This window comes from Scomber japonicus, chromosome 4 (assembly GCF_027409825.1).
Source record: "Scomber japonicus isolate fScoJap1 chromosome 4, fScoJap1.pri, whole genome shotgun sequence".
Taxonomy (NCBI): domain Eukaryota; kingdom Metazoa; phylum Chordata; class Actinopteri; order Scombriformes; family Scombridae; genus Scomber; species Scomber japonicus.
In genome coordinates this window covers 20,062,342-20,076,542 of record NC_070581.1, presented here as the reverse complement: position 1 = coordinate 20,076,542, position 14,201 = coordinate 20,062,342, and the positions used below count along the sequence as shown (strand labels likewise).

At 40.0% G+C, this 14,201-nt stretch overlaps 2 protein-coding genes across 3 annotated transcripts; one reads left to right on the top strand and one right to left on the bottom strand.

Annotated features, from left to right (window-relative positions):
- Positions 1-1,605: 1,605 nt before the first annotated feature.
- Positions 1,606-12,568, bottom strand: LOC128357136 (transmembrane prolyl 4-hydroxylase-like). 2 transcript variants are annotated; one of them, XR_008321215.1, is made up of 10 exons: positions 11,872-12,568; positions 11,323-11,404; positions 6,231-6,427; positions 6,040-6,130; positions 4,747-4,909; positions 4,472-4,657; positions 4,082-4,172; positions 3,748-3,871; positions 1,811-2,717; positions 1,606-1,751 (listed from the first exon to the last, which is right to left on the bottom strand). XR_008321215.1 is itself a non-coding variant. In XM_053317384.1 (9 exons), the coding sequence occupies exons 1-9, from the start codon at positions 12,229-12,231 to the stop codon at positions 2,503-2,505; spliced, it is 1,509 nt and encodes a 502-aa protein (XP_053173359.1). In that variant the 5' UTR covers positions 12,232-12,568; the 3' UTR covers positions 1,773-2,502. The 2 variants fall into 2 exon arrangements, 1 of the variants encoding a protein (XP_053173359.1); XM_053317384.1 differs by lacking the exon at positions 1,606-1,751 and having other exon boundaries at positions 1,773-2,717.
- LOC128357137 (secreted frizzled-related protein 5) lies at positions 9,074-10,990 on the top strand. Its single transcript, XM_053317385.1, has 4 exons — positions 9,074-9,633; positions 10,180-10,355; positions 10,438-10,524; positions 10,671-10,990. The coding sequence occupies exons 1-4, from the start codon at positions 9,110-9,112 to the stop codon at positions 10,988-10,990; spliced, it is 1,107 nt and encodes a 368-aa protein (XP_053173360.1). The 5' UTR covers positions 9,074-9,109.
- Positions 12,569-14,201: the final 1,633 nt, after the last annotated feature.

The following is a 14,201-nucleotide window of genomic DNA, read 5'->3' as shown; positions in this document are numbered from 1 at the left end:
CCGTCTGACGTGATTGGCTGAAGGGAACTCAGTGCAGTGCGCACAGCATCAGCAGCACCACTGTGACAGAATGAGAGGAGTCACAAGGATGGGTTTATTACACTGCAGACGTCCTTGACCTGAAATCACACAAGGATCTGCAAAATAAAATGCCCAAAGCAATGTCTGATGGCGTTTGGCATAAGGAACTGGCTTTTACGCAAGGCTGCATTAGTACCCCCAGGAGCCGCTGGGCACGGAAGCTCATGTCCCCCCAAACAACTTTTATTTTATTCTGATTGGATAACGCTGCTGTCGGGTGGAAACCTTGTAACTCCATATTTAAACTTACATTTAACTAACATATTTTATTTTGTTTAATCATACAAGGTTACGACAGAGATCATAATTATTAACATCAAGAGAATGGGTCAAGCCTTGTGTTGTATTTCTGTGGAGCCCGACAACCCCTCCAACAACAAAAAAAACAAAACAAAACAAAACAAAACAAAATAAAAAAAAACCTCCACCTCTAACGCACTTTTTTTCTCCCATCATTGAGGGTCCCTCTCAGCTCAAGGGCCCCTTATAGTTCCCCGTATAGTACCCTAGATCTGGCCATGGTATAATGTCTCAAGTGGATCTTGGGGACCAAGGTACAGTTGTCTACCAAAATCTTAGGACTTTAAAAAATGTTTTGTTTTTTAAAATGATTGTTCTATTCTTCCCCAACTTTCAGTGGGGCTATTGTACTCTCACAAGAATGTTTAGAAATGTTGGTGCCCACATGATTAGTCTTGGATCAGAAGACTCTATCCTCGCCACCCTCCACTACCCTTACCTTACCAGTATATTGGTTACAGCACTGTGGCTGTAGGGAAATTAAAAAACAGACATGAGATAAGCAAATTTAACAAAGTCGTATATTGAGACTTTCCATTTTTTATGATACTACTTCTACATACATTTTAAAGGGATACTGTATTGTTTTCCTCCACATTTGTCTGACAGCTGTATTTACTTTACATTTTACAAACTGCATCAGCTTCTAAAATACATTTATTTTCAACAAATTAAACCAAGATGTTGATGAAAGTACCACATGCAACATTAAAATGCTGCACACATGATGTTAAGTAACAATAATCATTCATCTATCCACATTTTTAATGCTGAACTTTTACTACTTTCAATGGTGTCATTGTTACCTTTGCTTAAATAAGTTAAAGAACTTAAAAATGATAGAAACTTACACAAGGATGTTTTTGAGAGTTTTTGTCTGCACTGGGGTCCTTGACAGAGACGTGTTTGTGAGGTTAGAGTGGCATTCTGGTTTACAGTCAGTGTCCATCCAGAATGTGCAGATGCCATCACCAATATGTCAGTTACATATATGCACCGACATCTTAGGGCCTTATCCACAGGAACTGGTGCAGCTGTTGTAATTAATGCCACAATTAGGTCCTTCTAAACTGCTTACTATAGTTAACATTGGGCGACATCTAGTGGACATCAAGAGAATCACATCAATGACCACAATCAAACACCAGTAATAAAACATTTATTTATATAATTCATAACATTAAACAAAAACAATAAATACAGTGACAGATTCAGTGCATCAAGCTGTAATAAATATGCATTCCATTAACTTAAATCACCAAGAGGTGACAATAAATCACACTCAAATAAATACTCTGACAATTAAATATTTTTGGGTTGGAAAAAAGGGAAAACATTGCAATATCAAAGACCCAAGTTTGAAATGACACCTGAAGGACTGGCCTCTCACAGCCAGTGTGACAAAAAATAATTCTGACCAGACTAAAACAATACTGCATTTGCAGTAGGCGTCTTAAACCCTTATTAAATATAACATTTCATAAAAGCTCATTAACTCTAGAAACAAACTTAAGAACAGAACCGACATACATGATCTTATAAAAATGCCCCTTTGGAACACATTCACGGAGGAGTATTGTGATATGGCTCATAACACAAGGCTTAAATTCTATTATAATAAATAACACTGACCTGTAAAAGGGGCAGATGCCTTGTAAAACTACACGGAAGGCAGATAGGCAGGCTTATCGCTTTAGACGTGACTACATCCAACTCATATCATGGAATTCATGTATCTCTTGTTATCCTGATTAAGTGATATCTTGTTTAAGGCGGGAGTTCAAAGAAAATGGCATTCACTCTATTTAATTTGTTATTTATGATTACAAATTGAGAAGAAACCAGTGCATCTACCCACCACAACTTTATATGACTATTTAACTCTATAACCTTCCTAATGAGATTGATGTATGTACTGAGTAAATGCGAACAGGTCAGATGGGGACATGAGAGACATAATGCAAGACAGATTTACTGAAGAGGATATCTAGGACCCTATTTTGTGCAAATTTTTCATTTCGACTTCAGCTCTGACATTGTGAAAAAAAGGTCGGCCCGGCCTCACTGGCTGACTCAGTTTAAAAATGATGGTCGTTTTATCTCATCAATAAAAGGGTCTGGCTATAGATCCTGGTGGAGGTCACTGTGTGAGAGAGGTTGGTAATACTCCTCCATGCCCGACTTAGCTTGATGTTTTTGGGCAACTAGTCTCTGGTAGCGGGCCTGCTGCTGGTAGTCTGGGTCTACATTTACCCAGCTGTTGGCCACCCACTTCACCCCGTGCTTGACTGGGCAATCTCCATGCAGGGAATACTCATCAAGCTCACCCATCCAACCTGGGAAGAATGGGGAGGGGGAGAGGAATACCCATTATGATAAGACAAGATGAATGAGTGTAGTGTCTCTTGGACACACGGACAGACAGGAGTCGGGTGAAAACTACTAACAAATTCAGATAGAAGTTTTTTGTTTTGTTAGAGGAATAAGTAAGAAAATAATTCTTCTGTCTTTGTTAATATTAATCCAATATCAACCTTGCACTGGCGAGTGAGATACTGGCACTTTTGTGATGACTGTATGGTCTGAAGTCACCACATTTCCTGTATCTCATGGTCCAGCTCTGTTTGTTGTATGTTGTTGCTAGGTTATGTTATGATTTTAACTGTTGAATTGAGCATCTGTGGTCATAGTCAAGTCAATGTATTTTAAAACTGATCTACTTTCCCTGAATTTAATTAACTAATTTCAGTCCAAGAAGTTATGATAGTCACGACAGATTGAATGAGATGAGTTATAGAAAAATGTGTGGAGAGGCAGAGAAAATGAGTTCAACACAGAGTAAAATTGAAAAACCAAAACATCCACTACAAAAAGCAAAGGGAAGAGGGAAAAATCGAAATCCAATCTGAGAATATTACAGGTTGACACCTACACATTTTGTCTAAAAGCCTTTGTTAACTGAGTGTGCTGTTGTTTTTTTTGATTTTTGACATGAATGTTTGTTAACCCAAAGCTCAGCTAAAACTGTCAAATTGCCACCCCCCAAAGTCTTAATGCAGCACTAACAAATCCTTTTCCTCAAGTAATTTTCTCACCATTTTATACAGTTTATATAGACGTCACATTTTTATATCAAAACAGAGAATATACATTTTTCTTCTCCGAAAGGTGATGACCCACAGAGACGTTTTAATTTAAAAAGTACACTTGCATGCTTGGTTCTTGTTTGATGAAAGTTAGAGATTTGGGACATTCCTATAAAAGACGTCTGATGCAAATCACTTCCTACAACTGAATGACCCAAATCAACATAATGCAAAGCTCACTGGGTGCTCAAATGATATAGCTAAAGCCTTCAACTCTTACCTCTACCATCAGAAAGATGATTGTACCAGAGTAGAGCTGTCCCAGCATTAGGTTTCAATCTCAGATTTCCTCGACCACATGTCTCCTGGGTGTCTGTCAAATCAACTCCATCCTGAACCAGAGCCTAGAATACACACAACTGTAAACAGCTTGGGTCTAATCATTTGTTTTGGAACACTGCATTCACTTAGATGTCAGATTCCTTGTCATGGGTCATCACTGTGTGCGTGTTATCAGCAGCATTCAGGTCATGTACCATTGTCATCATTTCAAAGTGTCAAAAAGGAAAGAGGCCTTGCTGGTTTATGATCGCGGGCGGTGGGAGCACACTCACCTGCTCATTGTAGGTTCGATTGTCTGCCACAGGAAAGGTTGTCTCACCACCTTCCTCTGCAGAGCTGAGGTAGAATAACACAGTAAGATACCTGCGATAAAACAAATAAGAAAGCGATAAATACAGATAACTGTGAAACAAGACCATCAACAAATTGAATAAACTGTTTGAAGGCAATGACAGAAGTTTGGCTGTAAAATTGGATTTTGAAAGTAAACAAAGAAATGAGTGCCTAACACAGATAATAAAGTTTTTAAAAAATCCGTGTTTATAAACCAAAACATAATTTTGAAAAAATGTAGGTGTTCTGTGTTGTGTCTGTGAAATTACATCAGCAAAAATTCCACAAAAGCTAAACGCAAACTAAATACAAAATACATTCATAACCACCTGCATGAGACCTCTGTAAGAGAAGATGTGTTCCCCGCCAGTCGTGTGTGTGTGCAGGTCATCTCTGAATGGGGAGGGCTGCTGTCATGGTGGGCATCAGTGAAGTCTCCGTGCTCATAGCGTATCACCTGCAGTGGCTCACTCAACTCAACCAATGTAGAAGGCAGACGTGTCAGACTGGTAACTCTGAGTTAAAAGACATCACAGAGAACAGAAGTGTGTCAACAACTATGGGACACTAAGAGTTTGACAAAGTGTATGCACAGTGTAGTTACCTGTTCCTGAGTGTGTGCAGCACGTGGTGGGATCCCAAGCCTTGATAAAGCCACGTATGTTTATTTCTCTGTTTGAACTGAGTCTGGAGCTTCCCACTTCGCTCTTGTCCTGAGCGCTGAGACACATCATAAACACGCCTAAACTCCTCCAAGTTCAGCATCCCTGACACACACACACGCACGCACAAACACACAAACACACAATCTGTCAGTTGACTTATAAAGCTTTTAAATTGATCAAACAACAATAAAAAACCCTAAATAAAATCCAACCTCATTATCACAATATCTACATAAAATGCAGCGCTCTGAAATGATCAAACCAGCTATACACTCTCACAATTCCAGTTCGATTTAGTTTAGCTTTGAATTCTTGGACAATTTATTGAACAGTAGGTTGTAACCACTCCCATCTCTCTTTTCCTCCATTCCCTCCCTCTTCATCCAACCGTATGTTGTTCTCAGCTAAATGAATGTCTGGCTCTTGTCACTTCCCCAGGGAGACCGCGCCCCAGCCGCAACAATGGCTCTGGGGTGCCAGAAAAGAGGTGGCAGGGAAGGGGGGGGGGGGGGGGGGGGGGGGGTTTAACGAAAGACTGTGGAAGAGGGAGTAGGGGGGTGGAGTACAGTTGATCCGGGGGAAAAATAAGAAAAAAGGGGTTGGAGAATAATCAGTTTTTAATGAGATAGGATGAGGCATATCCGGAATGGGATGTGTACAACGCCTAGCACAATGGCATCAGGTCAAAACGGTGTCACCCCTCTTCCGGCCTTGCCACTCACAAAGACTCGCACGCAATCACAGCCAGCCGTCAGCCACTTACTCTGTGTGACCACTGCAGAAACACTGGCATACACAACAGAAGGAGGTCCAGAAGATTTATAATTTACTTTAGAATCTGAGATGCTCATCTTGAACCAAAAAAAGTTAAGGGACACTAAAAGTGAACAAACACAAAACAAAACAAGACCTAAAAAGTTATTTTTTAAAGCACAAACTAGCTATCAAGAATTAATAATAGTAGCACCAGTCTCTGTATCTGGACTGGGCCTTTGCTCATGTGCTATTCCTGTGATTTCAAATATGTATTTCTAGGGGTCAGATTTTGAAAGCAGTAAATGTCTTTTACATTGATGAAGCTACATTTAAAGTAATAGTTAACAAATGAGTTAAAAAACATAATCCATTTAAATTAATCACATTCAGTTTCAAAAACTAAAACTCTATCACAACAGTAACAAATGTACTGACACACACTTGCATATACACACACAACCCAGAGGAGCATGAACCTGTTGGGCAGGCTTCCAGGCCAGTGAGTATCTGCCGTAAGTTGTCTGGGCTCAACCAAGTCCCATCTCGAGAGCGCGAGTGACTCACAATCTATAGGGGAGACCAGAATATTTTCATATTTTCATGACTGTTTATGGTATTTCTGGAAAACAGCATTTGACATGAATGTAGTATGTTTCTCTCTCATCACCTCATGCTTCTGCAGCAGACCGTCCTGGTTTAGGTCCAACAGACTGAAGACCTCCTCTGTGCTGAGAGAAAGCAGTGGCTGGTTTGACTCCTCTTGTCCCTGGCTGGGTCCTGTCGTCTGGCTCCCCATCAGACCCTTCAGCTGAGCCAGCTGCACCACCACACGGCACTCCTCCTCTGACAGGAAGCCAGGGATCTCTGACAGGAATAGGAAAAACGCAAGTGTGGTGAATGTTAGAATACATTGCACATTTCTTTTTCCATTACAAATTATATGGAGTCTGTGGGGGAAAAAAAAAAACTTTGTTGCTGATTTTGTAAAGCACACTATGAGACTTTGCCAAACACACAATTACGGAAATGAAAGGTCCATATTACCATAATACCCGCCAGCCCTCAGTGTTCCTAAGATTAGAGTGAGGATCAAGGATATACAATCTATCAAAGAGATTGGCTTGGAGATTATGCAACGCTAGTCAAAAACATTCAAAGTGTGGTTGAGATTCTGGGTTCGTTCATAGATTAACTGTTGTGCTTTAACAACTCACACATTCACATGCAAAGATTACACGTGATGATTAGGAAAGAGTGACGGCCACTAACTTATAAAAAGTCGATAAACGAAAACAGTATAATTTCCATTGCAGATTGACAGCGGTGAGTGTTAATGATGATCACTTAAAATTAATTCAAATATTTTCATGTTTGACAACCTCTGTGCATACGCATATCAAACACTACTTTATCATACATCGGAGAAGGTGAGTGAGTGATTGACCTTTAAGTGGATTAGAGGATCTCTGTTAACAGTGCTGGTTTGATCTGTCAGACTGCTAAATGGATTATCTTAGATTGCCTCACACAACCTTTTAGGTTCAAAGGGGAACTCTGACATAGTTTGATCAGTGTATGCTAATAATACTGATAGCGTTTTCAGCACCTTGTATTTCATGTGTGAAAAAAAAAAATCATGCAGATGCTTAATTAATCCACACTTTGTAATTAAATACTATTAAATCAAATTGTCTTTTTTTTATCAGAATATAATGAACTGTGACATAACTACTTAATTTTATGTAGTTATAACACAGTACTTGGTGTTAATTCAAGTTGTTTTAAGTACATGAACTCTTTAGGGACAGTATACATAGCTATGTATATAATGAGTACACTGTATTTCCCTGTGTCACTCCCCAGTGAGACATTTATGATATAGCCTGTCCCACTGGGAGGTTTAATGAGTAACAACAGTGGACTTATACCAGAGGGGGATGAAAACAGTGCACTCTTATGGGAGTTAGTTATTGCCAATATCAATTAACACAGAGTAGTACTGTAATCATAGTGTTAGTCTCATTTGCACCTATCTTACTTATTAGTTATTCTGTTCTTAGCCACGCAGCATCAACACAATCAAAGGCATTTTTTTCCATTTCTGAACCATTTCTTTCTGCACGTCTACCCACAAAGGAATTACCACCTGGGTTCCCTAGAAAATTAGTTTCTGCTATTCTATCTGATAGATTCATCTAATTTACGATGATCTGTGTGAAGGCACAAAGTACTGTTTCACGGTTCCCTGCTGCCCCCTCCAAATATCCATCCATGCCTGTCAGTCATTTCCCCTCCTAATAAAAGGCTTCCGGCAGGTTGGCTGCCTGTACAGTAGTGGCCTTGTTTGTCACCCGTGTCTTTTACACTGTACCCACTTGGTTAATCCCTATTGTCCAGTCAAGCCTCATTAATCTGGATAACTGATATGAATGAAGAGGGACTGAACCTTCCTCTTCTCCCTCCCACCACTGTCTCTGTTTCCCCCCCGCCGGAAAGGAAGTGACCTGCTTGTCTGAACAGGAATCAGGCCATGGCTACACAGCAGGACAACACCAATTTTGTTGTTTTCTAAGCACACGTTCACACACCCACGTACAAATGCACATGCAGGATTCATTAGAGCTGCAACTAATGATTATTTTCAGGATTGATTAATCTAATGATTATTTTTTTTGATTGATTATAATATATCAGAAATTAGAAAATTCCTTTCATAATATCCCTGAGATCAAGGCGATATCATCAAATGTTTTGTTTTGTTTGACCAACAATCCAAACCCCAAAATATTCAGTTTACTATAATATAAGACACAGAAAAGAAGTAATATCCTCACATTGGAGAATCTACAATCAGTCAGTTTTTGCCAATTTTCTTTAAAAAAATGCGTAAATGATAAATCAATTATCGTTGCCTATTAATTTTATGTCAGTTAACTAATCCAGTAGTGATCACGGCACACAGATCCCAAATATTATTTTGAGGGAGACTTCATATTAACTGAAGAGTTAGGCTTCTGCCATGCTTCATTGTCTCCTTACTGTTGCGGGCGCCTTCAGTCTCTCATGGGCCATAACATAAAAAATGAACTCTTTCCCTCTTAGAAGCAGGGGTGGATTTAAAAAAGAAGAAGTGCAAAAGCAAAGAGGTCATGGCGGGACATAGTACTTAAGTGTGGGTTGGAATAAAATGCGGGATGGAGGAGTTTCACTATATGAGGGCCAGTCAAGTTGTGGGAATGGAAAGGGCAGTGAGCCCAAACTATACAAATGCCAAATCATCCACCTTACTAATCTTGAGCTCTGTCGAACACACTTAAATCTGCTCAGAAATGCCAGTGGATCTGCATCTCCAATAACACTTTAATATGTATCCCACCCCTTCTCCCTCCTGTTCTCTACACCTCCCCTTACCCCTTCCTATGCAAATGTAATCACCACCCACTATAAATACACCTATTCTGCCTTCACGCAGTGTCACAAAGGGTTCTTCATTCACTCAAGAGACACACTTCAGGATTTTTCCTCCTTTTCAACTTCTGTCCCAGGATGATTGCAGCGCTCTGTCCTCATTTTATCTCCAGGAAGTCTTCCCATTCAGCCTGCCTACTCTTCCTCCTTCTGCTTGCTGGACCAAGCAGCACATTAGCGCATGGTGGTGGAAGTAGAGTAAGGTCAGGGCAGGAAGGACGATCAAGAGCTGAAGGTAGGAGGAGAACTGAAACTGGGTTTGGAGATAGTCGTGTTCCTAAACAAGCAGCTGCGATGCCAGAGGATGGTGAGGTATGGGGGGACCCTGGCACTACTACTGGTTTAAGGCCCATATTCTCTATGGGTGAAGGGGGACTATGGGAGCCCCGCAGTTCCTCTCGCTGTGTCCCAATCCCGTCTGGTATGGCCTTGTGCCAGAACATTGGCTATGATACCATGAGGATGCCCAACCTGCTGGGCCATGAGTCTCCAGCAGAGGCTGTACAACAGAGTGCCAGCTGGTTGCCACTACTAGCCCGAGAGTGCCACCCTGATGCCCGCATCTTCCTTTGCTCTCTTTTTGCACCCATCTGCCTTGACAGGTAAGTTTAAACAAAATAGATTTTTTTCTTGTTAATATACATTGTTAAATTTGTTAACTATTTGTAGGAATTTAAATTTTCATCAGACCCCATCAATTAAGGTCAGTCTGAGTATAGTTGTAGAAATAGTGTCTCAGTATAGAACTGCCTTAGAGGTGAGCCATGATATTTTTAGATAGCTTAAGGAGTCAACAAATGGTAGATTGAATCCACGTTTTTACATAAAAAATAGGTGAAAATAAAAGGTGTGCTATTGTGATGTGTTTATCAAGATGGATAAAAGAAAATATTAGATATTAATGACAAAGTCGCAGAATTGCCAAGGAATAAAGCCCTTTGGGGATCTATGCAAATTGGTGCTAGTCTCTGAAGAAAGGCCCTAGTTTCACACCGAAACCAAGCCATCAAAGCACTATGATCTCCTTTTTTGTCACATTAGGTGCTCTTGGTTTTGTTGTTGTTTTTCTCTCATCATTACACTATTAATTCAAATCCTTTCATCTATTCAGTGCTGCAAATGTTCCCTCTCCATCTCTTCTATGTCAGGTTCATATCACCTTGCAGGAGTTTGTGTGAATCTGTGCGGGACAGCTGTGCACCAATCATGAGTTGTTACGGTTACCCCTGGCCAGAAATTCTGCGCTGTGATCAGTATCCTGCAGACCATCTCATGTGTATCTCTTCCATCACCAACAGCACTGCTAACACAGGGGGACGTAGAGGTAAGAAACTGACTACAAAGAAACACATTTTTAAGTTGACTTCACTGAACAAACTATTTAGTTAGTTCTCTGACTATTTCAGCACCTCAGGCAAGTTGTCGGGATTGTGAGCTGGAGGAGGCCTCATCCTTAAAAGATACACTAGATTCCTTCTGTAGGAGTGATTTTGGTGAGTATCAATATCCTTAAATATAAAATATAGTTTTTTAAGTTCTTAATTAATACTGGACAACAATTATTAGACAAGAGGACACTCCTCCTTATTGTCCTTAGGTGATGAAAGTCACGCTTTATGTTTATCTGCTGTCTTCCCAGTTGTGAAACTGCGTCTGACACGGCTCAAATACAGTCCGGTAAGCCTGTCTCAGTTTTCACTGGCTGCCAAATTGGAAGTTCTGAAGCATGGACCCTTGCTGGGTGGGCAGATACGATCCCGCATTGAGCTGTGGCTGGAGAGGGATGCCACCTGTGTAAGGAACATGACACGGCAACACCCACGAGGCGGCACCTTCCTAGTGACAGGAACAGTGCAGGGGGAACGCCTGGTCGTCAATAAGGCTTATGCCTGGCAGAGACATGACAAGAACCTGATGGCAGCTGCGCGCAAATGGAAACATTACCGATGTAGGACCTAAGATTATGTGCAATATTAGAGAAAGAACAGCAATGTCTACCAAGTATTAAACAGCTAGAGTTAGGGAAACATTGTTAGGCATTTTTAAAAAATCATGTTCAAACATCTGTGGTTATGGAAGAGATAATATGCAGTTAGCTGGTCACAAAGGAGCTCAGAACAGTACAAACACTGTGTTTGATGAAAAATGTACATATCTGTGAATTTTAAGTAAATATCGCCGGTCTATATTTGTATGGCTTTGAGAAAAATTAAATTTTGTGTTGTAAATCTTAATGAAATTTCATTTATTCACGAGAAACACATCATAACCAAAGACCACAGTGTACTAACCAAAAAGCAGAGGTTTCAGGCTGAGCGTCTTCATTTCGTGTGTCCTGTCTGACACAAGAGACAGGTGCTGAATATGTCCCACCTGCAGATGTACAAAAAATATTATCAACACACTCACAACATAGGAGGTCAAATGTATGGATAGCTGCTATAGCACTAACATTAAACATTAGAAATGTTTAATCAGTTTTAGTTTGGGCTGCTGCAATTAAATTTTAGCTAGGCAGCAAAAATCACTAATTCAGTCCTTAATATATGAGCAGTGGTTTGGATGAGTAGGGATTAATGGCTTTGGAGCAAATAGTGAATGTGTGCAGTTAATAGTATTACTTACAGTGTTACTGTAACTGTTTATTTTACACACTCATTACAAGCTCATTTATAAATTTAATTTATAACAGTAAAAAAAAAAAAAAGCATAATCATCAGTAAAAACAATTTTACTCGTGTAACACATTGCAATATAAGAATCTTTTCACCACTGATTAAGTTACAAACCCAAATGACCCAACATGCTTCATGTCACTGCGATCATGTCAGTTTACTTACCCTAATACCCTCAATGCGAGGGAGACTGAAACTTTGACTGTAGTCCTCCTCTTGGGTCTCTCCTGAAGGTGGGGCAGAATGGGTCAAAGGGCTTTCTCCCTCGCTGACAGATACAGAGGAGGCTCGGTCACCACTGACTAGATCCCCGGGGCCATTATTATAGTGCACGTAAAGCAGCAGGGCGATAACATTCAGGATGTAGACATGGAAGAAGACCATAACCACAACAAAGTAAGCCCGAGAGCAGACATTACTTCTCTGGAGGGGCAGTCGAGTTGAGCGGAGCGGGGAGTTGAGGGGCGACGATGATGAATCGCCGCTGTCGTTGAACTCCTCCTGCTGCATTAAATCTTCTTCCATTTTTGCACGTTACCCAATGACCACAAATCCACCGTGATGCAAAGCAGTTGGTGTTGATTTGATGGTACGGTTACTGCCAATGTCTTATCACTCACTACGGATGCCTGATAATGGTAGCTGGATGCTTGACGTTAGCAAAGCAAACCTAAGCTATGGGGCCAACCCTGCTGGAAACCTCTGGCTGATCCGATAAAAAATCCACGCTGTTGTCTCTGCTTGTAACCAAAGAAGGAGGGTAGTTCTGAGCCAAACAGCAGATGTGCCAACAGTCGTTTTCTTTGATAAATAAATGTGTCATCATTAACTAAATTCCCTTAATCCCTTGCTAGCTAACTGGCTGGTGCGCTGCCCCTGACAACCTACCTAACAACAAGCAGACGAGCTAACGACAGCGATACAGCTCCGTTTCAGGTGCAACAGTCAACCATTAGCGGCCTCTACCGACTTACGCCGATATTGCCGAAGTGTGTCCCACATTCATGGCCCAGCCCTAGTCTACTTCTGATTGGCTCATATTGATATTCTTACTTTAACTCTAACCAATCGAAGTCCTCATGCCTAAACCTAACCAATCCAATTCAACGAACAGACTGAGTGCTAGCTACTCGAGTGCCTTAGAGCTAGAGCATAGACTGTATGAACTTTAGTTAGAGGTACAATAGGGCGGGTCATGGCCAGCCTAAAAAATATTGACAGGTGAAGTATCCATGTCCTCTACATTATCGTGTGTGGAAAAAGGTTGATGGAAGTTTTAATTATTTGGAAGAATGTATTGCTTGGTCTCATGGAAAATAACACAGAGAAACATTTTCATTTGTAGGCTACATGATAAATATTATTGCATTTAGCAAAGAGATCAAACAACACATTCTGTCAATACAATCAGGCAATTAAAAATTTGACATATTGTGCTATGTTAAAATCATTGTCTAAATCCCCATCCCCCTAGCATTAATTTCTAGTTGTAAAAAAAAAAGGTACCTATGTCCTTTACTAAACCTAAGTAAAAGTACAAATATGACAATGTAAAGATACTCTATAGGTCTGCACTGTCACAATCAGCTACTCTGGTATGGTTATGTAGTTTAGTCCAGTGTCAAAAAGATAAATCTGTTCTGTATCCTGTCCATTTTACAAGCAACTTAGTAGGAAGTACATTACTTGCCTTTAACATTTAGTGAAATATAAGCAGCATAAAATGGAAATACTCTAATAATGTACAAGTGCCTCAAAATGAAGTACAGTAAAAGTAAATATATACTTATCAACATTGCACGATAGGTCTACAGGAGTGGTAGATCCTTTTTTTATTATAAACATCTTTTATTGAGTTGGACCAGGAGTTTTGAAATATACAGAGGTCTTAAATTCAAATCCCCACCCCAAACTACAAAGAAGAAAAACAAGGGGAAAAAAGGCATATTTTTTATTCAGTCATCATTAATTTAATATATTCAGCCACATTTAATGTTGATTTTAAAATGATTTACCCTTCAAAGCCTTTATACTACCAGAAAATAATTCTGTGCTGAGATATATTTAAAGGAGTGCTTCCAATATGGTTTGGGGAATTACAAGGGTCAACCTACAAAACACTGGATATATGTCCCATGATGCAGCTTGATAGTGTCTGCCATCAGACTGCCTGCCTATTGTTAGAGAGGTACAGGCCTTTTGTTGTTTTTGTTAAAGCAATATAAAACAAACCACAGCTCAAATTGTTATTGAGTTTAAGCAACAGCACTGTTCTGATACGGCAGCGACAGGCAAATAGTGGCATATGAGTCAAGTCTGGCCCTCTAATAAAACATTTAGCCCTGTTTTCCTTGTCATGCACTATATCAAATCTTTTACATGAATCTTGATAAATCTACAGTAGATAACACTGTAAACACAAGACTCATGTAAATTCCAATGGATATGTTAACCTCTTTATACATGTACAAGATGAATAACACAGATACATAATG